At 39.1% G+C, this 24,041-nt stretch overlaps 1 protein-coding gene across 8 annotated transcripts in view; it reads right to left on the bottom strand.

The window, feature by feature from the left end:
- The window catches only part of LOC149321350 (inositol 1,4,5-trisphosphate-gated calcium channel ITPR1), a 273,413-nt gene that overhangs the window by 12,198 nt on the left and 237,174 nt on the right, over positions 1-24,041 (bottom strand). For all 8 annotated transcript variants that reach the window (XM_089520074.1, XM_089520084.1, XM_089520102.1 and 5 more), the window contains 3 exons: positions 17,334-17,473; positions 16,337-16,502; positions 15,733-15,893 (listed from right to left, as the gene is read on the bottom strand). In XM_089520074.1, the coding sequence (XP_089376200.1) occupies positions 15,733-15,893; positions 16,337-16,502; positions 17,334-17,473 (467 nt within the window). The remainder of the gene's footprint in view (positions 1-15,732; positions 15,894-16,336; positions 16,503-17,333; positions 17,474-24,041) is intronic.

Below are 24,041 nucleotides of genomic sequence, written 5' to 3'. Positions count from 1 at the left end.
CTGTTTTGGGCCAATTATTGGGTATCTGGTGAGAACATCTTGGTTGATCTTGGTAATAACTATGGGAAATAAAAACACAATAAGCAGCAGCATCACAGTTAAACAGCATACTGGTAAGATGCCAGGTTTGCTGATAAATTCTGTGTGCCAGGTTACCTGATATTTTGAGCATATATAAGAATCATCCGGAAATGGAGAAAAGATTATTGGCTGAATGAAGCAATGCTATTGCCTATACTACAAAAGGTGCCTTAACCCATTTTTTCCCCTTTCTGCTACTCTCCCCACAACCAAACCATACCCATTCTAAAGACTATTCTACTGAAGGCTGCATAGAGGACTAAGTTCAACAACTGACTTTCTGTAAAAGTTCAGCAGAGCCCTTAGGTGTTTGGCCCTGCAAGCCATCAGTAGTAACACACCACAGCTTCCCTGCATGCCTTAAGTGAGCCCTAATCTGAAGGCTTTATTTTTGGTCTGTTTCCTTGCATCCAGGGACCCACCCTTTGCTCCTGGTGTCCCACATACCAATGTTGTTATGCACTGTCTGCAATGGCTCTCCTACAAGCCTGGTTGTGCTGCCGGCTCTTTCTTCCCGTCACAGCAGCAACTTCCTCTTTAAACAGACCAACTGAATCAAGCCACTGACGGAAGCTGGCTAACCACAAGTGTTATGTTTTTGGCTTTTCTAGGTAAAGTTGGAAAAGTCCCTTCCAAGTCACTATCGTCAGAATCTCAGACACGGGGGCGGCAATGGCCAGAGCTTTCAAGTGCCCATACTTGGCAAGCTATTTATTTTTGTTTTCTTTAAAGGAAGTTGTTCTGTGTGATGGAAATTATCATTCATTCTGAGAAATGTTCGCCCTTCCCAGCTTTCATTGAACTCTCTTTGCTCCGGGGGTCTTTCCAACCTTGGATTTTATATTTGCTATGACACCCTGGCATCAGTTCAGAGAAATCTTCTAAAATGCCATCCTGAGTTTTAACTGATGGGAGAAAAGCATGTATACCTGTACCTTTCCCCACAACTCCTCCTCCTCTTATTTTACACCAGGGCAAATGACTCAGCACTTGGGGAAAAGGGGGAGTGTGCCTTCTTCACAGAGCCCAAAAATAGCAAGGAAACAGATGTCTTTTTAAAAGATGGTCTGCACTGTTAGGGGAGCTAGCCCTGGGCATGTGATGAGATTCTGGAGGAAATAAATGTTACCAAAAGTGCAAAATAAAACATTCACAAAATGCTACAAACAGAGAGTAGGCATTTGTGTTGCTTGTGACTACAACTTTGTTTGGATCACAACAGCCATCAAAATGGTGGGTTCCTGGATGCAAGAAAACAGACCAAAAATAAAGCCTTCAGACTAGGGCTCACTTAAAGCGTGCAGGAAAGCTGTGGCGGGTTAATATTGATGGATCGCAGGGTCAGACACCTAAGGGCTCTACTGAATTACTGGGTGGCTCATGCTGAAAAGGCACAAAACATATGGAGGGTATTACAGATTTAATGCACCCATTTGCTTCTTGTATTCTTGCATGCAATAACAAATAATTTCAGAAGCCTTGTCCCATCTAGGGGTGTATCCACACTGCAGAAATAAAGCAGTTTGACATCACTTTAACTGCCATGATTCTGTCCTCCAGAATCTTGGGATTGGTAGTTTGGTGAGGCGCCAGAGCTCTCTGACAGACCAGGCTGAATATGTCAACAAACTACAAATCCTAGGATTCTACAGGATGGCACCATGGCAGTTAAAGTGATGTCAAACTGCTTTATCTCTGCAGTGTAGCACGTCTCTGGATGGGATTAGTAGGATTTCTACACATATTATGACTATATTTTTTGGATTTCAGAAGTTTTTTCTGCACAGTTAATTTGTGCAGAAAACTCTTTTTTTTTTTTTTTGCACAAAAGCAGAATTTTTGTGCAGAAAATGGCTCACCCTTTTCTTATCAAGAATATAAAAAAAATTGTGAGCACGTTTTACACCCTGAAAAGGCACCAGGCTGGGATTGTAAACATAAATCACATATAATAGTGCCCTCATGATCGGAGCTCTTGATAGGAGGAACACATTTGACATATCTGTAACAGCTGCAATGAACATGCTAACAAGGGAACCTCCCCCCCCCCCCCCCCGTAATGATAAATGGTAGAGTACTACATACATACATACATCCCATGCCTGAGAGAAAGATTGTGAAATTTCTTTCAGTGAATTTGATATTGGGCACCCATTGGTTTATAGTTAGAGTTGAAATGCCCAGGAGAAAGATATCTAGGGATTATACCCAATACTACTTTAAAAAGACGGTTAAGGCCTCTCAGTTTTCATTCTCAGATATGTACTCACAAAACATTCCACATGCCACGGAAAGGATGATTGGGGAAGCGGGGAAGGCTATCTTCAAATACTTTACAGATTTTAGACTAAGATGGTCCAGAAAAAACCCAGGAAGCGTTCAGGAGGGGAATTCTAGAAGCCTGGATGCATCTCAAACATTACTTCTTCAGATGCTTCTGAACGAGTCCACCAAAGCGCACAAGATAACAGAAGAACTTTTGAATTTGTGCTATTCACTAGTTTTGAAAGAGAGAGCACCCAACACCTGTTGTTGGTTTCCTCCTCTGGTTTCATACGTAACACATTTGAGGAAGATCCACCAACTCCTTCATGTTTGGAGTTCATTTTTATCCTATCATTATCTAACCTATCCAGACCCAACTTGCCATCCTCCAACCTCCTCATACAAGAGAGGCAATAAGCTACCTTGGCAGTAACTTGAAATTTCCCAGGCAGCAACCCTTCACTATTAGGAGAAAATGAAGCAATTCTAGAGAGTCATCTCCCCACCTGGAGGCAAAACAGGACAAATACTTGGAAGGTTCAAATCATTTCAAAATAGTGCATTGTGGCCACAGGGAAATTCACAGCTAGCAGCTGTTTCTCACGATGAAGTAATTTTCATTACAAGCAAACACTGCCCAGTTTTTACATAACCAGTAATGAAGAGCTGTTGAGGGATTGCCCAAAGGAGGTTCCCTTTTGTCTTTTGTACTACGACAGTACCGGGCCTTCCGCTAACCTAGTTCTTGCTTGGCACTACAGAGATTACATAAGTAAACCAGGACACATTATATCATGAGCAGCTGGGCTGGAATTAACTGGCCAATGAATGCATAAAACAAATCATCAAAAGAAAACATACATACATATTTCTGTCTTGTGCCCATGATAATGAACCCTACCCCAAATCTGTTGTGCATTAGACATAGGAAAAATGACTGGGTGCTTCCAAAACAGAAGAACAAGGCTATGCAGATGCCTTTTTTTATCTTGGTCAGAAATTTGCATTTAGGCTATGCTCATGGAAGGCAACAGCACACAATGGCCCAAGATCAAACTGGATATGCCTCAGCATACTTTGTGTTATGCCCATGCACACAGACGTATCCAGATCTTGGTCAGTGAACATCTATCACTTCCTGCACAAGGACATGCACTTCTGTAGATAAAGAAATGGAATGTTGTCAGATTGTGCAGCAAAACATCTAATACAGCTAAATGATTACAATGGTATCAGGAAGCAAAGCAACACACACCGGATGAGATCAACACATAGACAAAAACATGAGAGATACACATTTACATATCAGCAGGAGACAAGTAAGCCCACCTACTCTAAAATTTGGCAATCAAAGGCAATTGTTTTCTCCTTTGATTTTTTAAAAAGCAGCACCTCAATACATTGTTTTCACTGAAAGCTGCTGGAAAGGATATCTATTTTAACATGCAAATGCTTCATAATTTTTGTTTCATCAATCCTTATGACAACCATAGCAAGAGGGTAATTAACGCTCTCCCTTGACAGACATGAAGCAGTGCTTGAGGAAAATAATATGGGATCCAGTCAAAGCAAACTAATGAATTCATCCTACATACCTGATTGGATAAAAAGTACTAGATTTGGTATCTAACTCTCATTTTCATTTCTGGTAACTGAAGTAGTGGCACAACAGGAAGATGATGACCACCATGGAAGTGTTGGCTATACCTCTAGAGGGCAGAACATACCAGACATGAACAGGATGGACCTGTTTCCTCCTGTAGCAATGGCTGATGTGTGGCACACCTAGTTTCTTAATCCACATATTTTCAGCTCTGCAATCATCTACGCACGTTTAACCCTCAGACTTAATGACACCCAGTTTCCAGCAGCTTGGAACTAAATGCAGATCATGGTTTTCCCTGGCTTCTCTGGTTATTTAATAAGGCTATCTGTGAACTAATTATCTGGGTATTTAGGGACACACTTTGGATGAAGACACAACACCAATTCAACAGGATTCTACTGTCATTTAGTGGCTTTCTTTTCCCCCATGTATGGACAGAATAATGGCTATCCTGGGTTGAAGGTCTATTTTGTATACATAAAAAAGGTGATAAGGAACAAAGCACAATTGACTGAACATCCTTCAATAACATCCACTGAAACTAAAATGTGGGTGCCCACAAATAGGAGTCCACTCTTGTAATTCATGATGGGCCTTGTTCAGAAGACGCATCTGGTGGATTGCCATCTTGATTAGACATCTAACATTCAGACTGAATCTGAGCTTCATATTTTTTAAAAAATAAGGCATATAGTAACTTAAGGAATTAACAATTGAGTAATCAACTACTATTAGAAGGTCAGACAAGTAGGCAGTTTGAGGACTGTGTCAGGATATAGGAAAGAGACTTCTCAGTTGTGGAATGCCTTCTTCTTGGAGACCTAATTGGCACCAATACTGGTCTCATTTTGGCACCATGTCAAAACTTTTAATAAAATTAACAAATGGGGGTCTAGTGACTTCAGCCACTGTGTATACATATATGGTTTTACAGTGGGCCCTTGCCTTACGCGGGGATCCGTTTTGGATCCCTCCGCGTAAGGCGAATTCCGCCTATGCTCAAGCCCCATTGTAAACAATGGGGCTCGTGCATGGCGGCGCGGCGGCGCGCAACGGGCACATGCGCCCATTCAATTGAATGAAACACGCCGCCCCTTCCGCCCCGCGGCTTGAGTGCGTATGCTCAAGCCGCGTAAGGCGTGCCCGCGTATGACGCAGGCGCGCTGTATAGTCTTTTGACTTTCATCTAAAAACTGCAATTGCTTTAGAGTATGTTTTTAGAATGTTAAAATTATTTTTATTGGTTTAAATATTGTGCTATTGTTCTATATTTTAATTTGTTCAATGGATTTTATTCTAACCCATCTAGAAGTCTTATAATGTGGGGTGGGCTATAAATATTGTATATATACAAACAAATAAACAGTTATTATTAATTACAATTTTAAAAGTCACTATTTACTTGTTGTTTAATAGTAGTTAAATAATTGCTATCAGTTATTAAAAACAGGAAAATGCCATAGGATTCTGTCCAGTTGTACAAAACATTTCTAAATAATGATGGCACACCCTTGTAACTATAAAAGTAACAAAGTCACAGTTACATCCACAACACAGTACAATTATTCTCCTTTACATTATACTTACAATGCAAGTTGGTAACAATAACTCAGTTATTACAAAAAAGTTAATTGTATGTCACTAGTTAATTGTAAAATGTTGCTTCCAAGCTCAGGGGCAAATCTAGCACTTCTTAGTTCTGCAATAAAGAACTAAGTGTGTGCCCGTGTTCATTTTTAAACTTGTGCTGAATTAATCCTTGCAAAGATGTAACTCTTACCATTTTCTACGTTGTTCAGACTAAATGTACTTTTCAGCTTGCTGCACTACCAGAAAAGGAGATATTACACCAGGGGCTTTCCTCATATTTTTTCCCTGCTCAAATACAAGGGAGCTGTCAAGATGCCTGAAGGAGGCTGCTACAAATTATGGCTGCTGACAACAGAAAACTTGTCTGTACCTACAGCAGACTGCAGAAGAGTTTCAGAGAAGTTCTCCCCTCATATGCAGTAAGCATCACCTTCTTGGAATAGTGTCTCAGGACCAATTCAGATATTGTGGGGGTTTTGCTTTTTTTGTGTGAGGTCACTGTTAAAAATTACAGCTATGCTGCATCACTCCATATAGCTATGAGAACATTTCAGTGCAATGTACTGTAGCTGCTGAATCACATGCTAACAACACGCACATCCCTAAAGGCCTACCCTGCCAGGATGCTTTCTTTTCCTGCACTCTGGCAGGGCCATGCAGTAAATACATTTAAATCTTCTTTCTGACTAGGAGAAAGAACCCTGCCTAAATGGTCCAATCTCTGAGCTGCAGCTATACTGAAAAATGTTATTATTATTAACCTTTATTTATAAAGCGCTGTAAATTTACACAGCGCTGTACATGCAATCTTTTTAATTGGACGGTTCCCTGCCCTCAGGCTTACAATCTAGAAAAACACGACACAAAGGGAGTGGTGGTGAGGAAGGGGCATCTCTATAATCTCTATTATAATACATATAAAATACATAGCAATACAGGAAATGATTCAATAAAACAGGCAAGAAAAGAACATCAAATAGCAAGTGACAATTATGCAATGCCTGGGAACGCTTCTCTGAACAGGATGGTCTTTAACTCTGTTTTGAAGCTGCTTAAAGACGTGATGGCTCTTGCTCGCGGGGGAAGAAGGTTCCAGGAGTGAGGGGCAGCACTTTTCAGATGAACAAAAGGCATTTAGAGATAAAAATGTAACAGAAAACAGAACTGCCTCATGTGTCTCGTTTCCTTGCTCTACTGTAAAGATCTCAAGTGGAACTTTCACATTTCCTCCTTTGTCAGGTTTGCCAACTATCTATTCTAAAAATGTTCAGAATCACAACCCAATGCAGAAGGAGAAGTTGAGCTATTCTGGAGAATCATAGGGAACAGGAAATAGGTACTCTGATTATGTCCACACCTCTACGATTTCAAAGCAGTTCTCATTCTCTGAAAAAATTCACCGTGAAGTCAATACATCTTAAACCTCCCTCAGATAATCTACATTCTGTTGAATATGCAACTGATGTTTTTCTAGGTTCCTCTTTCAGAACCTTCCTGTCCTATAAAACAGATCCCTCTAGTTTTAAGTCAACTCATGCACAAGGGGGAAGTCCTACGTATATTTCTATAGAGCCACTCCTTTCCTAGAACTTGAACAAATCCCAGGGGATGTATATGTGCATATATACGTGTGTGTGTGTGTGTGTGTGTATGCACACTGCATTTTATTTTTATAATAAAACTGCATACAAACCTAATACTAATAGAGATATATTTCTGATAATTCACTGCTTCGCTAGCCATTGCTTAATCTTGTCTACATGCTGGCTACATAGAAAAATGTAATTAAAGACAGGAAGATATTTATTTAGTCTAGGTGGGGGTGGACTCAGAGCCTTCCCCCTTCTTAAAACCCAAGAGATGTGAACTGTAGGACTGGAGAAAAGGAACATGCTGTTCCCTGAACAGAGGCTGGACTATTTCATCCTTCTTACAGATTCATCTTTCACTTTACACCCGCCTCCATCCCTTTAAAAACAGTTGCAAAACTCAAGGGAGGAGGAGGAGAGGTGTATCAAACACATTTTTGTGATGTCAGTGGCAGCAGTCATGCCTATGTGGAATCTGCCTTCCACTTTCCTCGTAGAGAGGGACAGGAAAGATGTCCTCTTCTTATTGTTGCTCTTTCAAAATAATAAATCCCTTTCCCCTGTGTCTCCTATAAACCTTTGTGATAGCTCCTCTTCCTAGAAAACAAATGGTGCAATCAGGACAATTCTTTAAGGGAGGGATATACTGTTTTCCCAGGCCAAATGGGAAGAGCGAAGAGCAAGACTTCTACCTCAAGCTTTTGTGGAGAAAGACAAACCAGTAACAAATGGACACGAGAGGTATCATATAACTATGAAGAAACACAGTGCAGCACTAGGCAACAAAATGCAGACTGATTATGAAAGCAGATAATAACATGAATTCTAATGCTAGTCCTAGCTAGAGTAGACCCATTGAATCAGTGGGATTTACCTATGTTGATTTCCCATGCAATGATAGGTTCTACTCCAGTTGGGACTAAGCAACAGGATTCCAGGATTCATGCATTTTAATGATTGTCCTTCGTTCAGAGAACTTTGGCTTCTCATCACTTTCAGTCTGACAGTATAAACTCATTTTGACCTGTAAAATGTCTTATTAGTTGCTTCCTTGCTACCATTGCCTGAGGGTTATATAGTTTGAAAGCTTTATCTGAAAATATATAATTCCAACCATGCTGTGTCCTATCAGCGTCAGTAACATTTGACATAGAGGGTGCATGATTCCCTTTAAGTGCATTGTTACATGCACCTAGTTAAAAAATCATTTGCTTCTGTATTAGTTTTCCTCTTCCCAAGGCATGGAACCACCCAGCAATTTGAACACAAACACAAAAACACACACCCACAAAAATTTATGTCATACTCTCCAGCAATACTTTGTCACAGATATCTGGCTAGCAGTGATCAACTGCTGACTTTTTTTTATGCCCACATCATAATGGAAATTATAGCACAAAGCCTCCTCAGTTTATTAATGTACACAATTCTCTTGATCAGCAAGTTTTTTTTTCAAATAAACTCCTGCAGGGTGCAAAAAAAAAAAAAAATCCTGTTACATAACTCATTTTAAAAGTATGCTTCATGCCCTGATTAAGACAGACATCCTAGGCAACAGCACATCTAGCAGAATAAGATAATTGTGAAGGAAATAATTTGTTTACAGGTTTGGTCCTACATTAGTGTTAAAGACGTGTTATAGACTATGTATTGAAGACTATGAGCAGCAGAGAATTCAGAAACAGGTCAATGCAGGTAGATTTGCTAACTGTATTTGTAACATGTTGTCCATGTTCCTTGCAAGAATTTACAATTTTGGCACTTTTGAGCCATAGGAAGTTTCTAGAATTTGTTCCTTAACTGCAAGGTTGCAAGAACCAAACACACTACTGGCTAGTGATTAGTAGTACCCTGTAAATCTAACAGTGTAACTTTTTCTGACACTTGCTTAGGACTCTGGGGACCAGGTTTGAATTTCCACTTAGCCATGAAAACCCACTGGGTGACCTTGGGGAAGTCAGACTTAGGGGAAGGTAATAGTTAACTTCCTCTGAAGAAATATTGCCCTGTGATGTGTTCACCTTATGGTCATCCTAAAGAGATTATCAGATGGCGGAAAAAGCCAGGAGTAAAAGGCAAACTCCCGGCAAAGTTGCACAATTGTGCTGAAGGTTTTCAGATACATTGTGCTTATCCAGGACTTAACCCATGAAGATCCAGGAATGCTCCAGGAACAAACCATTCATGGGGATGTCCCGTGAATGGTTTTTTGCTGGAGCATTCCTGGATCTTCATGGGTTAAGTCCTGGATAAGCACTGCATCATCTGTAAATCTTCAGGAGTATTTTTTCTTCTTCCCCGATTTCCCCCTGTCTGATAATCTCCAAAGTCAGAAATGACTTGAAAGCACACAACAACTCTATTTGGGACTAAAATTGGATTTGGTATTTAGATTTCCACTAACAGATTAACAACACACACAGCCAGCCACCATTGTTTTGCAGCACAGTAAAGCTGTAATTTTATTACTTGAACGTTCTTACCAATTTCAATCACAATCCTGTCCAGCTCTGCTTAATAGTCTTGTGTTTCAGAGAGAAATGAAATAAAATACTCTCACCACAGATATTCAACAGGAAGAAAGTGTACTTTGCTGTATTTACTAAATACAAGTTGCTACATTAGTGAAATCATGAAACTGCACATTTAATAATGTATATAGAAAGTCTGTGAGGAGAGAACCAGCTAATCTTTCTTTTACTTTCTTAAAAGTTGCTAACAAGAACAAGAAATATGCTTCTGGATAGGATTTCACACATTTTAAACCAGAGACATTGTCATTCTTATTCATGATTACCGTAACCAATATATAATTGGCTGAATTAACAAAATAAGGCAAAGGCATATTCACTGCAAAAGGATGTTTCTTTCAAAAAGAGACAAAACAGTGTTGTATGATTTGTACTGAGCCCCAAACCTCTTTACTCTTCTGTGAAGGCCATTGGCACAGAGTGGGATACTATATGAGTTCTCGTTATGATCACAAAAAGCAGCCAGCATGGAGCTGTGGACTTCCTAAATGTCTGCCTCTAAGGCATCTCAGGATCAGGCATTTCAAAAGCTACCAGCTGTTGAGAGCTCAGTGGCAAAGGCTCTTTGAGGATGGCATGTGTGTGCGCATGTGAATGAATTGTCTCAGGCAGACCTCGCAATGTGTAATGATAGGGTTGGCCATTGTGAATTTTACTCATGTGCAAGGAAACTTTTGTACTCTCAGTTGCTGTTTTTACTATGATTCAATAAAACAGCACTTTTTTGCTTGGATACTGCATTTTCTCAGCATCAAAACCACAGCACTTGGCTTCTAAGAAAACAGAACGTTTTCCCCTTCCAGCTCAACTTAATGCATAAATTACTACTATAAATACTTAATGAAATATGTTTGTGATTATATTAGGTCACCTAATGGATAGTACCTGCAACATCATGGCGGGAAACAATGATTCTTAGCCCCTGATGGCTTGTGGTCTTTAAAAAAGTTGAATTGATTGCTTTTTTAAAAAAAAAATCCCAAAAGAGAGAGAGAGATTGAGAGAGTATTGCAAGGCTAAAAACATTTAGATCCCTCTCATTGTTTGGCTCATTTATATTATTTAGTTAATACTTTTAAATGCTTAAAATGAAGCTGCATGTGATGCTCAGTCATATGAACATTTTCCTAAAACATTTGCAAAGAAAGAAAAATCTGGAAAGGTCCATTTTGATTTTAAAAACAACAACACATAGGGATAGAGGTTAAATGCATGAACTGCCAATCCAGACTGCATCCTTCTGCAGTGTTCTGGGGGGCAGGAAAGAAAGAAAGAGCTGAAGAGAACATGCACATGACTGAGCATCAGTTGCAACCTGATCTTCAGAAAGGTGTATAGTAGTGGTGGGCAGACTTCAATGTTACTTATAAAAGCATATTTTTGGTCTTCCCTCCACACACCTTTGAGAGCTACTAACCGGAGCTGTATGCAAAATAGCAGATCAGGGATAGGGACTGACATAGAATTAAGAAATAGGAAATTTCTTTCTGTTTTTAGTGCCAGCCTAAATACTCTAAAGGCACCAGAACCTGTCTGATCTTGGAAGCAGAACAGTGTTAGGCCTGGTTAATACTTGGATAGAGGACCAACACGGAATACTAGGTGACATACGCTATATGTCATACATCTCTGAATATTCCTTGCCTAAAAAAAACTTCATGAAATTTGTGTCACCATAAGTCAACATAAAATTTGAAGACCTACACCAACACCCATTTTACTACTCAATCAATTGTTTCATACAACACCACTTCTCTGAATTCACAATTGTTTCATACAACAGTACTTCCCTGATACACCCATCACTACCACATCTCAGTCTTTCTTCATTTTGGCAGCCAAACCAACTGGAAGGCAGCCTGCTTTCTGGCTTCAGGACTTTTGTAACTAAAAATTAGTACAGTGGGCTCAAAGGCTTTCATATTTTTGTGAGCTTTTCTCAGCATTCTCTGAAGATGATAGCCACAGATTATCTTCAGAACATCAGGAATAAACTCTTCTAGAACATGGCCACATAGCCTGAAAAACACACAAAAAACTACAGTACAGTGGGCACTTGGTAACTGCTGGAGTTTGGTTCCAGGACCCCCAAAGGATAGCAAAAACCATGGATGTTCCAGTCCCATTATATACAATGACGTAATAAAATGATGTCCCTTACATAAAATAGAAACACCAAGTTTTGCTTTTGGGAATTGTTTTTAAAAAAACCCAATATTTTCAAGCAGTGGATGGTTGAATCCATGGATGTAGAATCTATGGATACAGAGGGCTAACTTTATTCTGTTCTATTCATAGCTCTCTCACCTCTAAGATGTTTTTGTTTGCAAAACAATTCCCTGCAACTCCTCTGTTTTCTTCAGATCTGTGCCATCACAAAAGACTATAAATTTTCAGTCCCAACAGTGACAGTAAGACACTGTTGCTCTGCAACAAAGTTCCTATTGAAATAGAGAATTAAATCCCCAAATACAACATTTCCCAAAGCACTAGTCATTCCAGCGTGCCTAGACACCATATAATATAAGCTGTACACACAGAGGTGGGGTAACATGCCTTCCTATCCCACTAATCCTCCATCCGGTGACGACTCACAAGGTTTCTTTAAGCCCTCATTACTCAGGAAGTACTCCAAAACTAGGACACAAACTTCATTGACCATAAAATATTATGGATGACTTAACAAGAGATCTCAATGGGTTGTATATTCCAAACAAGTAAACGTATGTGGCAATTTAAATGGCAATTCCATGCCTTTTTCTGAAAGTGGAGGTCAACATTCAATCTGCACATGCTTCAGAGGCAAGGAAAAAGCATAACTTGGAAAACTTTTGTGGATTATAATTCTCCAAAGGAGGAAACACCAGAAAGAAGTGTGATAAGATTAAATGCCTTGAACACCACATCAGATAACAAATATGCTTAAAATTATACTGGCCTGCAAAATAGGCAAAAAATACTAAGTATAATAATGGAGGAGATGGCTCTGGAGACTTGCCTTAATGGAAAAATTGTCACAACAAATTTAGGTGATTAGAGTCCTGTCAAACCCTATACTGCATATGTAAGTGTTAAGAGAAATATATATTCTTCCAGTTTGGCATGAGCTGTATAGATATGACATAAATATAATTGGCTGGTTGTGACAGTATCTTTAGTGATATTACATGATTAAAAAACTTAGTTAATTTCTTTGTTGTACAGTGCATCCATATCATACACGGGTGCACATATGCGGCTTTCAGTTTATGCTGAAAGCTGTACGACAGAAGAAGAAATGGTGCTGCATGCATGATCCCCATTGTTTTCAAGCCCCATAGAAAAAAATGGGGCATGTGCTCGTGTGGTGCACAGGGCGCATGGCTTGAGTACCCCATTATTTCTACCAGGGCTTGCCTTTCGTGTAAACTCAAAGCTGTGGAAGGCAAACCCGCCTATCAGGAGGGCTGACTGTATTTTCCTTAGGTTGGGGGGGGGGGGGAGGAAGGACAGATCCCCTGCATAAGGAAAGGGTGCACTGTAATTGTTGCTGTCAACTGCTATGTGCTTTGGTTAATTGTTTTATTACTTGTGGGTTTTTTAAAAAATAAAAATGTATAGAAGGTGAACAGCAAGAAAGGATAGAAGAAAGGAGTGCAACGAACTCACCTGACCAATGGGCTGACCTGCAAAGTGGACTTTGCAATGAACAAAATGTTTCGGGAATTGTTAACCCAAAGGTTGACCAAAATAGTGCTTCCCGATATTTCTAAAAAAATTAGATACATAAAGTAACACAAAGAATAGGAAAAATCCAGAGGGGATGCCCTTCTCAAAGTGCCTTTCTGCCATAGTAGAAAGTGTTCTTTCCTTCATAGTCACATCATTCTGCTGTGGCACCTCATTTGTGAAATACCCTCCCTATGGAAGCATGACTGGCAATAACCTTTCAGTCAATATAACACCAAGTCAAAACCTTTCTGTTTGTCCAGAATTTTTAAGCCAGTCCATTGCTTTAAATACAACTTTAATTGTCTCTTGCACTTTGTGGTTTTATAACTTTTTTGTTGTTGTTGTACTGTTCATCACTCTCATATCTCCCGATGAAAAGCAGTTTATAAATATCCAAATAAATAAACAATCTTTCATTGATAAGACAGCTCTGATGAACCGGGAAGAAAGCTAGTTTATCTCATTAGATACTGCTTTCAAAGCAGATTTTTCTGGTCTGCTACAAGACTAGTGTCAACCACAATGATACTAATACTGTGCTATTTTTCCCAATGTGTTTGACATTCTTATGCAAATATTTTGAGGGTTAATAACCACAAACATGAAGAAGCTCTAGGGACCGACATTTGAATATCACTTAAGAATCACTGTAGTGAACATTTGGATATCAGATGAGCTAACCATTCTTTGCTTGCAAAAAACACTGTTATGTTGGTGTTATTACAATAATTATAATTAAAAATCAGATAGTTAATGATGGATTTATTTAAATTGCATGACATTGTACTGGGGATTATTGTTTAATGGTATAGCTATCAAAGATGATATCTCAGTATATAAAGATCGTAAGGAAGAGCATGGCCATATCACACTGAACTTTTATAATTTATTGATTTGGTGATGTTCATATGAATGGTCGATACAAAAGACAAATTTGGCAACGTTTTTCTTACTGTTTTTGGGGGGGCTAGTAGGGGGTGGAGAGACCATTTTGATTAGGAAATTACACTTTCCCCCCATTTTTGAAACCTTGCCTGACAATGAATTCACCAAACAAACAGCATTTTTTCAATTTGCCATGCAGGATCCATACATCTTCTCACAGATAATACAGCTGCCATTAAGTATATCCTGTTTTCTCAATGAACTGTCACCCGAAACATGAGAGGATTCCTCCTTCCCTCCTTTGCTTCTTGTCAGTTTGCAGTGTGCTGTGAAAAAGGCTTCCCACTATGAAATACGCACCAACTGGATAGTGCACATGATATTGCTGATCATGAGGAATAACAAGTCCTGCCTTGGTCACTCTCACAATATTTCATAATATTTTCAGCAGTGAAAATAACTTTTAGCCCCAGAGAGGCATAACAACCCTCACCACACACATCCTCAAGACAAAAAACTGAAAGAACTAATGATTTCCTTGCAACAATGACCACAAATGTGCACACACACATACTCATACAATATAAAATTAAATCTATTTGAAACTCTTGTTTCAAATATTTATATAAAAATATAAATTTAGAAAACAGAAATTTAAAAGGCGTTTTCTTGCTTTCCAACATCTCTCCTTGTTGTCCTTTCTTGGGCAGGTGAAGATTTCTTTATTCCTGTAGGCTGTCAGGAACTGACTTTTGCAAGAAAAGGTTTTTCCTAGTCTGCTGTATTACTTTTATCCTTTGCATTTAAATCAATGTTTTAAATAGTTTTAATTCTATAGACAATTTAATATAATTTTTAAATATGTATATTTACTTGAAATTTATTTTTATCTTATAAGCTGCCTTGGGTCCCAGTTTTGTGGGAAAGGGTGGGTGTAATACAGGACACCTCTATGTACATCTGTACATATTTTCTACTTATAGGTAGAATATATACTACAATATAGCCACTAGATAAGCAAGTGGGCTTTTAGTTGTCTGGAAGGGCAACTCGAATATATATGCAATCATTAATTATTACCAGCAATAAAATGAAACCATACTGAGACTGTTTAACTTATTTGTCTCTGTTTCCTCAAGCCCTGCATGATACAAATTCAGTTTGTATATAACTACCGTACTGGAAAACAGATTCCATCTCAACATCAGGAAGAACTTCCTGATAGTAAGAGCTGTTTGAGATTGGAACATACTGCCTCAGAGAGTGGTGGAGTCTCCTTCTTTGGAGGTTTTTAAATAGAGTCTGGATGGCCATCTGTCGGGAGTGCTTTAATTGTGTCTTCTTGCATGGCAGTGGGTTGGATTGGATGGCCCTTGGCGTCTCTCCTAACTCTATTATTCCATTATTCTAACCGCTCAAAAGCAAAAAAAGTACAGAAACTGCATGTATTTTAGAGAGACTATCTCACACTCACCTTTATCATTTCAGCCACATAGCTTTCAGGTCCTGTATATTCTGTAGAATCTTTTACTTTGACCAAGACAATGAAGAACAAATAGTGCCACATATTGTGTTCCTCTTTAATATGCTCTTCAAAAGTGACTGTCTTGTTATCAAACTTGTCTCTTTCCAAACCTATGTAGAAAACAAATAGCTCGGTCTTAAGCTTTCAGCTTTTAAAGTGGAAAGAGCATCACTTTCCACCTTCATAACAGGAGAAACACAGTGAAGAAATCCGTTCAGAAATTACTTAAATAGCATGTTGCCCCACATTTATAATGTATTTACAGGATTTAAGGGACTTGTATACAATACAATACAATATAATATAATTATTCAGATATATAAATAAATATATATACATACCTACCATTGTTCAATCCACTCCTCTATCCATCCAGCCACCCACCCGCCCCAAAAGTTTTTATTAAAAAGTTTTCTGTTAATTATACAATTAAAAGTTAGAAATAAGAACCATTATATCCACATGAATGGGGGCCAATACTGAATTCACGAACAACTTTAAAAAAACATCCTGTATTTGACTGGAAGAGACCATTTGCTAGTTTTACACTCACCACAAATAAAGCATGTTGTTTTTAAAATTTCTTCTTTCTTCTGCTTTTCACTCCTCAGATCAGCAAAAGTATCAATAATGACACCAAAAATGAGATTTAGGACAATAATGATCACCATGAAGAAGAAGAGGAGGTCATAGATCACTCTTGCAGCAAAAAGAGGTTCCTGAAAACCAAATGGTTTCTAGATAAATAAGACTGGAGTATAAAAGTTGATAGAGGGAGTAATAGAAAGATGTGTGACAGGACATGAAGGAAAGGAGGAATGGTAAAGAAAGGGATAACTTTTCAAATACATATTTTATGTTATAAGTGGCCATTCTTTTTTGGGTGGGATTTCTATGTCCTATATCTAAATGACTACTGCAGATCACCAGCATACAAAAATATTTACAGTGGGTATGCCATTGCAATATTAACTATGGTTCACAGGAAACCCTTTGCATTACCAAAAGGGCTTAGAGGTCACAGCAGGTTAAAGAAACAGATTTGTAAGGAAGTGATTGCACAGATAATAGAACTTTGCCTGACGAAGGAGTCACTGGAGCTTCAAAAGCTTGCATCCTGTAATTCATGTATTTTGGTTGTCTGAATAAACATATCACTGTTTTGTAAATTTTGGATGTCATTGTGCTTTTTTATCTGGCCAACACAGCCACCCCTGAATATATTATAGTACTTAATTACTATAACACTATCAACTACTGTAACTCGAGATCAGTGTTTTGGTTTTAGTTGTAAATCGTTTTATTTTGTATCTCCAGAAGTGCCTGCGTAGCCAAAAGAAGATATTGCTAGGGCATACTCATTTAGCAAAAGCAATTACACCCTTCATGCACAAAATCAAATTAAGTCAAGACTCTACATGAGACAATTCAGTTTTAATGAATGAAGCAATAAGAGAAAAGATGTCCATGGAAAAGTATTCTGATCCCTTTCTAGACATTTAACCCAATTTAATCTTCTCCCCCTGTCCCCACATATAGTGGTGATTTACCTCCTTGGATGGTTTTCTGAGCACATCTCCTACACCACCACCACTCCGCAGGCCATGACTAAGAACAGTAACGATGCACATCAGCAACGTCTCACACGTATGTTCCTTATCCTCTTCCTCAGCGTCTTCAGAAAACAGTTCTACCAAACACACAAATCAGAATACCATTGTGAGACAGAATGGGATGAAAATACACTACCCATATTCCTCAAATTCTCCTTGAAATTGCACTGTCAATGTGAGACAATCGTGAAGTCACAGAAATAGGCTTTCTTTCATTTTCCTTCTGCACTTCCATGCTTTGATTACAAAGTCATGATATTGTTCATGTCCAAAAGGTGTTTTAAAAAAAACAACACACACACAAATTGAGAACATGTCAATAGCTTTCCACATCATGTGATCAGGATCCAGCAATTATGTTCTGAGTTACAGAGACCTTTTTTTAAAAAAGAGCAAATATTATAGTTGTGCTTTTATTGTTGGTGTCCAAACGTATAACCCATGGTGCCTCAGGTTTTATTCTAGAACAAACCGCATTAATTAATTTAGTTCCTTTCCAGTTCTAGAAGCATCAGATGTAGTTATCAAATGTAAAATAAAGGAACAATTTCCATTTCCCCTAGAAAGCAAAGAATCTCTTTAGTATATCTATACACTCCTCAGAATGACTATGGTTCAGGACACTATGAGAAAATGTAGCCCACTGTCCCACCCACCACCAGAGTCCCATGAGTATTTACAATAGCCACTATTGGTGGAAAGCTCTTTGTAGGAAATTTCAAGGCAGGCTAGACAAGCTCCAGGAGCTGAAGGCCAGCTTCCAACCTCTAGGACCTACTGAGGGCTAAAATGAGCTTAAGAAAGCCAAAAAAACCCATGTGATCAAAAGTCTATCTCCCAAATAAATAAGATTTTAAAGGAAAAGAGAGAGGAAGGTGTGTCACACATTTACAGAAGTTGGATCACATTGCCACAAAGCTTGTAGCAGTGATATTCACATTTTTTCACACACACCCGGGGTGTGTCCTATCCCATTCACCCCATAAAAATAGGCTGAAGGATCCTATCCTATAAAAGGTATGCTCAGAAATGAAAGACTGCCTACATATACACCTCCCTGGTATTGTTAGATTCAAAGGTGCCATGGTGGAAGGTGATATCAGTGTTTCCAGTTTACTGCAGTGAACCAATCTGAACTGCATGCCCCACATGGATCCAAGATTCTCCCAGAGTAACAATTCTGATAGAAAGAGAAAAAGCCTTGTGCGTCCTCTGTGCTCTACAGAAAGATTAGAATCAGAAATGAGTGGGAGAAAAATGGAAAGATGTGAGTGCAGAAAGATCTGGTGGGGGTATGGACCACAAAACTGTGTGTAGGTGTGTGGTAGTGCAGAGACATTTGTGCAACTACATGACTAGAGAAAAGGAACAGGTGAGAGACAGTGAATGGAAAGCATATGCCATGGGTGACAGAAGGAAAGAGGAGGTTAAAAAGTTAATGCTAAGTTTAATAACAAGATTTGTTTTCTACATTTACTGCAGTAATGTGGTCTTTTTGAATTAATAAAATGAAGAAGCATGCCTCAGAGGTATTTGAATTATGCACTCCTATTATAAAGAAGTATTTCTATTTTGTTTGCAAAGACATGGCCATGTTAGTCTGGATCAGTATGCAAAGGGATCTTGTTGCACCTTTGAGAATAACTGGGAGAAAGAAAAAAGTGAGCATAATAACCTTAAGTCTGCTTCTTCACATACATGAAGTGCCTAGGAACAGACAGAGCCTCACTTGCTCATCCTCTATTGCGATATATGCTATCCTTCAGCTCTCTATATTGGGCAAACAGACCAGTCCCTGCACCAGAGGATAAATTGACATAATGTAAATATTAGGGATGGGAATATACAACAAGTAGTTGCAACACACTCCAGTCTACCTGGGCATTCCATCTCAGACCTCTGGCCAGTGGTCTTTGAACAAAAAAAAAAAAAAAATCCTACAAAGAAGGATTGGAAAGAGAAACAGCAGAATTGAATAAAATCTACAAACTCCGGGCCATTGACTGTGGGTTGAATGGAAAAAATGGTTTCCTGGAACACTACACATCTATAATGCTAGTTAACATCTCAGCCTTACAAAGGCTCTCTTGGCCAATTCAACACAGTGCCTTTCTGGTTCTCAGCCAGTATCCCATTACATTCCAGTAACTCCCACCACCATTCACATGGTTACCTACTTACCATGGCTGTGGGCTTCTCCTGCCTATACCTCCCAACAACCATTGTTAAAACTGAACTTGTGACCTCATCACCATATCCACAACTTTTGCATTTCTATTGCTATTCACATGCACAGTCTACTTATAACGCTGTGTTCCTAGACTCTCCACTCCATGCATCCAAGGAAGTAGGCTTAAGTCTACAAAATTTTATGCTACCAACTTCTTTCTTTCTCCAAATGCTACAAGATCTATTTTGGTTTGTATGTCTTAAAGGTTTCCCATTTCTTATTTTCAAGGACAGAATTAATCTACCAAGCATGGCTACTATGTCCTCCTCTTGTCTTCCAAGACCATACAGTGGACCCTTGTTATACGCTGGGGTTTGGTTCCAAGATCCTCCGTTTATAACAAAATCTGTGTATGCTCAAGTCCCATTAAATATAATGACATAGCAAAATTATACACGGATTCAAGTATACACGGTTTGAAAGTGTTCCAAAAAAGTATAAATTTACCTTGATTTCCCATTTTTTATTTTTTGAACATTTTCAAACCGTGTATACTTGAATCCGTGTATAAAAAAATCCGTGTATAATAAGGGCCGACTGTAGTTTCCTCTTCCAGCTAAAGGTGACTAGGATCAATCATTTTGTGTTTCTTAATTTGTCTGAAGAGGCACAAAAGTAAAGGAACCAGTACAGGCCTCACTGACCTCTCTGCATGCTTCACATCTAAAATATGTTCAGTTCAAAAAGTTCCAACCTTCCGCCTGGTCTTGACAGCAAGGCCATTAATTTTATATAGTAAATTGAAAGTGCAGGAAATAATTTAAAATAGATAGAGCTGTCTTTTAGGGTGAAAACTCTGGAGACGTTTCACAAATTAGAAACATAACACATGAACATCAGAATTAATAAAAGCATAGAGGCTTAATTGGTATAATTAAATAAACCCAACCCATTATCCACTCTTATGGAAATACATGGGTTTGAGAAAGAGATATTTGGGGTAGGGGCATGAAATTAATATGCAAAGACAGAAAGGCACTGAAGTAAACATGAGGGAGTGTAGTGTTCATTGTTGCAAATGAATACACAAATTTCAACAACAAAAATTCCAGAAATATTTAAGCTCGGGGGTGTTGTTGTTGTTGTTATTATTATTAACCTTTATTTATAAAGTGCTGTAAATTTACACAAATTGTTGTTGTTATTTTGCTTATTTGGAAGGAAAAGGGAAATTTTTGAAAAATTTGAAAAGATGCAATATTAGTAAGCCCCTTTGTTGGCATATTAAAGGCATAAAATATTCAGAAAACAACCACAAATTGAAGGTCCTGAACACTAATCTCTAAGTAGCCTCTTTGATTTTCCTAGTTTAAAGGCATCCTCCAAAGAAAAACAGAAGGGACATTCAATATTAGCAAAACAAAGAAAAATAACTTTGTCTCTTCTAGTCCTCCATAGTGCCAAACAGACAAAAAGCACACATTCCCGCAAACAAAACTCAGGGGCAGAACAAACTGCCCCAAAGGTGCAAATTGAAGCCGCCACTGAGAGAGCTGGATTGAGGCTGCAGCAACCACAAACCGAAACTCCAATCTGTCTTTTTGCCGGCCCCAAAAGAAGAAGCAAATTACTGCTCCTTTTTGTGCAGGCAAAAAGCTGGCTTTTCCCGCCCTGGCATGGCTTTATGGTGCTCCTGTGGCGTGCAGCATGTAAATGTCGTGCCCTGGAGCACCTGGAAGCTGGTCCACATCTGGGCGGCTTCCGGGCATCTTGGGGGCACATGGCGTCTAAACATCATGCCTCCCTTCAAGCCACCAGGAAGCCAGCATTTAGAGCCAGTCTGTTTTGCCCCCGAGAAAAGTAATAATAATAATAAATAAACGTTTTATTTGTATACCGCCCTTCCATAAGATCAGGGCGGTTTACAGCATTTAAAAATACACAAAATTCAATTAAAAACCATATCAAAAATTACATAAATCACACTACAACATAAAGCAAAGAACAAAACAAAAACAACAACAAAAGCCCCCGGGTTAGCCAAACCATTGCCGGTGTGGCCTGTGCGGCGGGGGGGCCTATAGGGACTTAATCGGGGAATGCAATTTGAAACAGGTAGGTCTTCAAGTCCCGTTTGAATTGGGCCAGGGAGGTAACTGAGCGGAGCTCTAAGGGCAGCGTATTCCAAAGGGCCGGGGAAATAGGAATTGTGATGATGTAAGATACGCTACATAGTTTTTAGAAATATTAACATCTTGTGTTAAATATTTTCTTCTTTATTCCAGGGGGAAAAAACATAAACAATTTTTAACAACAACAACAAATCTGGGGGGGGGGGGGAAACAGTTTGGGGGGAGGGAACCAGATTCTTCCTCCCCCCCCCCCCCCACCCATCATGCAACTTAGGGTGGTTGAGCATTTCATATCTTTTTCTTTTTGGTAAGAATTTACCAAAATTCAGAAATGCCTTCATATTCTGAATGGAAAAAAATGGATTTTTACAAAATGATTGTGATAAAAACTGAAATATAGAGGGATTTGAGTGCTGAACTATTAAAGGTCTTGATTTGACAATCAGTGGGTTCAATCCTAATAATGCTGAATTAGAATAATCAATTTCTTCTTCTTTTTCTGAGAGGCTGCACATCTTTTGCAATTGTTTGACAGGAAGGTACAATATGGTCTTCTCTACACTAGCTGTTGAAGTTGGCAGGTACCAGTGGGGTAGAATTTCATTTCAGTATGCTTCTGAACAGTTTACCAAGATCTGCATATATGATCACACACAAGAGGAAAGAATTTACGGATTTTAAAAAATGCAAATTAGGATGAAATCAAAACTGAAACTAAACTAAACATAGCTGTGCCCTTGAGCTGCAATGAGTGTGAGAAGAGTGGGTCGAGCTAGGACAAAACAGGAAGTATCAGTGTTGCATGAATAGATCCAGAAGACTGCTAGAAAATAGCAACAATCAAAACAGTAGTTTTTGGTGGGTTTTTCGGGCTATGTGGCCATGTTCCAGAAGAGTTTCTTCCTGACATTTCACCAGCATCTGTGGCTGGCATCTTCAGATGCTGGCGAAATGTCAGGAAGAAATTCTTCTGGATCATGGCCACATAGCCCGAAAAACCCACAAAAAATATGGATGCCGGCCATGAAAGCCTTCGACTTCACAAATCAAAACAGTCATGCCGGATTCAGTGTCCTGTGTCAGCTAGTGACACACTCAAGGTGTGCTCCATCCCAACATGCTCATCCTCCCAAGTGATTTATGCTATACTATGTCATCAGTGCACTCGACATTGGGCAAACAGGCTCATCCCTGCGCCAGAGGATAAACAGACATAAATCAAACATTAGAAATGGGAGCACAAAAAACGGTGGCAGAAAATTTCAATCTCCCTGGGCATTCCATCCCAGACCTCAGAACAGCAGTCTTTGAACAAAAGAACTACAAAGGTAGATTGGAAAGAGAAACAGCAGAATTGGAATTCATCCATAAACTACAGTTCCTCACCAATAGATTGAACAGGGATAATGGCTTTCTGACTCACTACACACATTTCAAACTATCTGACCCCATCCTCAGGGGGCTGTCCTACATTCATCTATTCTCTTCACCTAAAGGCTAGTTTCCAATGCCAAATTGGTCTTGCCTCTTCATTTCCATACACACTGGCCAGTTCACAATGCCTTTGTTCTCTAACGACCATCATTAAAATTGGACTTGCTACTTAATTTTCATACACAAAGAATTTTTCATTTGAACTGACATTCTCACATACCAGTGGCATATATATGTCTGTGCCTGGTTTCCACTCCACTATATGCATCTTAGGAAGTAGACTGAAGTCTATGAAAGCTCATGCTTCCAAATTTTTTATTTCAGCTAGTCTCAAAGTTACTGCAAGATCTCTGTACATACTGATTCTACAGACTAAGACGGCTATATCTTTGAATAGCTTTAATGTGTTTTAGTATAGTTAACTGATTTAATATATACTTTAAAAAGTGTTATTATTATTATTATTATTATTATTAACCTTTATTTATAAAGCGCTGTAAATTTACACAGCGCTGTACATCCTCTGGCTTTGCTTCGCGAACGAAGATTCAGGAAGGACTCATCCCGCTTTGTACAAGCGCGTTGGTGACTAAAAAGGCCAATTCGGGATAAACAGGTCCGGTTGCAGAAAGCACAGCAGAAAGTCTCCTTGGGTTATGTTTCCAGGTTGCGGTTCTTTCTGCGTTGTCGTTTCTCTTCGAGGCTCGTTCGGCGTGAGCTTTCGAAGAAGGCTGCAGCGTCATGGATAGTGCGTCTCCATGCCTCCCGATGCGAGGCCAGGGAGGACCATTGTTGGTGATCTATCTGGCCAAGCCTGAGATGTTGTTTCAGGGAGTCCTTGTATCTCTTCTTTGGGGCGCCCCTCTTACACTGACTCGTGGCGAGTTCACCGTAGAATACTGTACATAC

The sequence above is a fragment of the Sceloporus occidentalis genome, unplaced genomic scaffold (assembly GCF_023333645.1).
Source record: "Sceloporus occidentalis isolate IW3139 unplaced genomic scaffold, rSceOcc1.0.p SCAF_1, whole genome shotgun sequence".
Lineage (NCBI taxonomy): Eukaryota > Metazoa > Chordata > Lepidosauria > Squamata > Phrynosomatidae > Sceloporus > Sceloporus occidentalis.
This window is presented reverse-complemented; position numbering and strand designations above follow the sequence as displayed.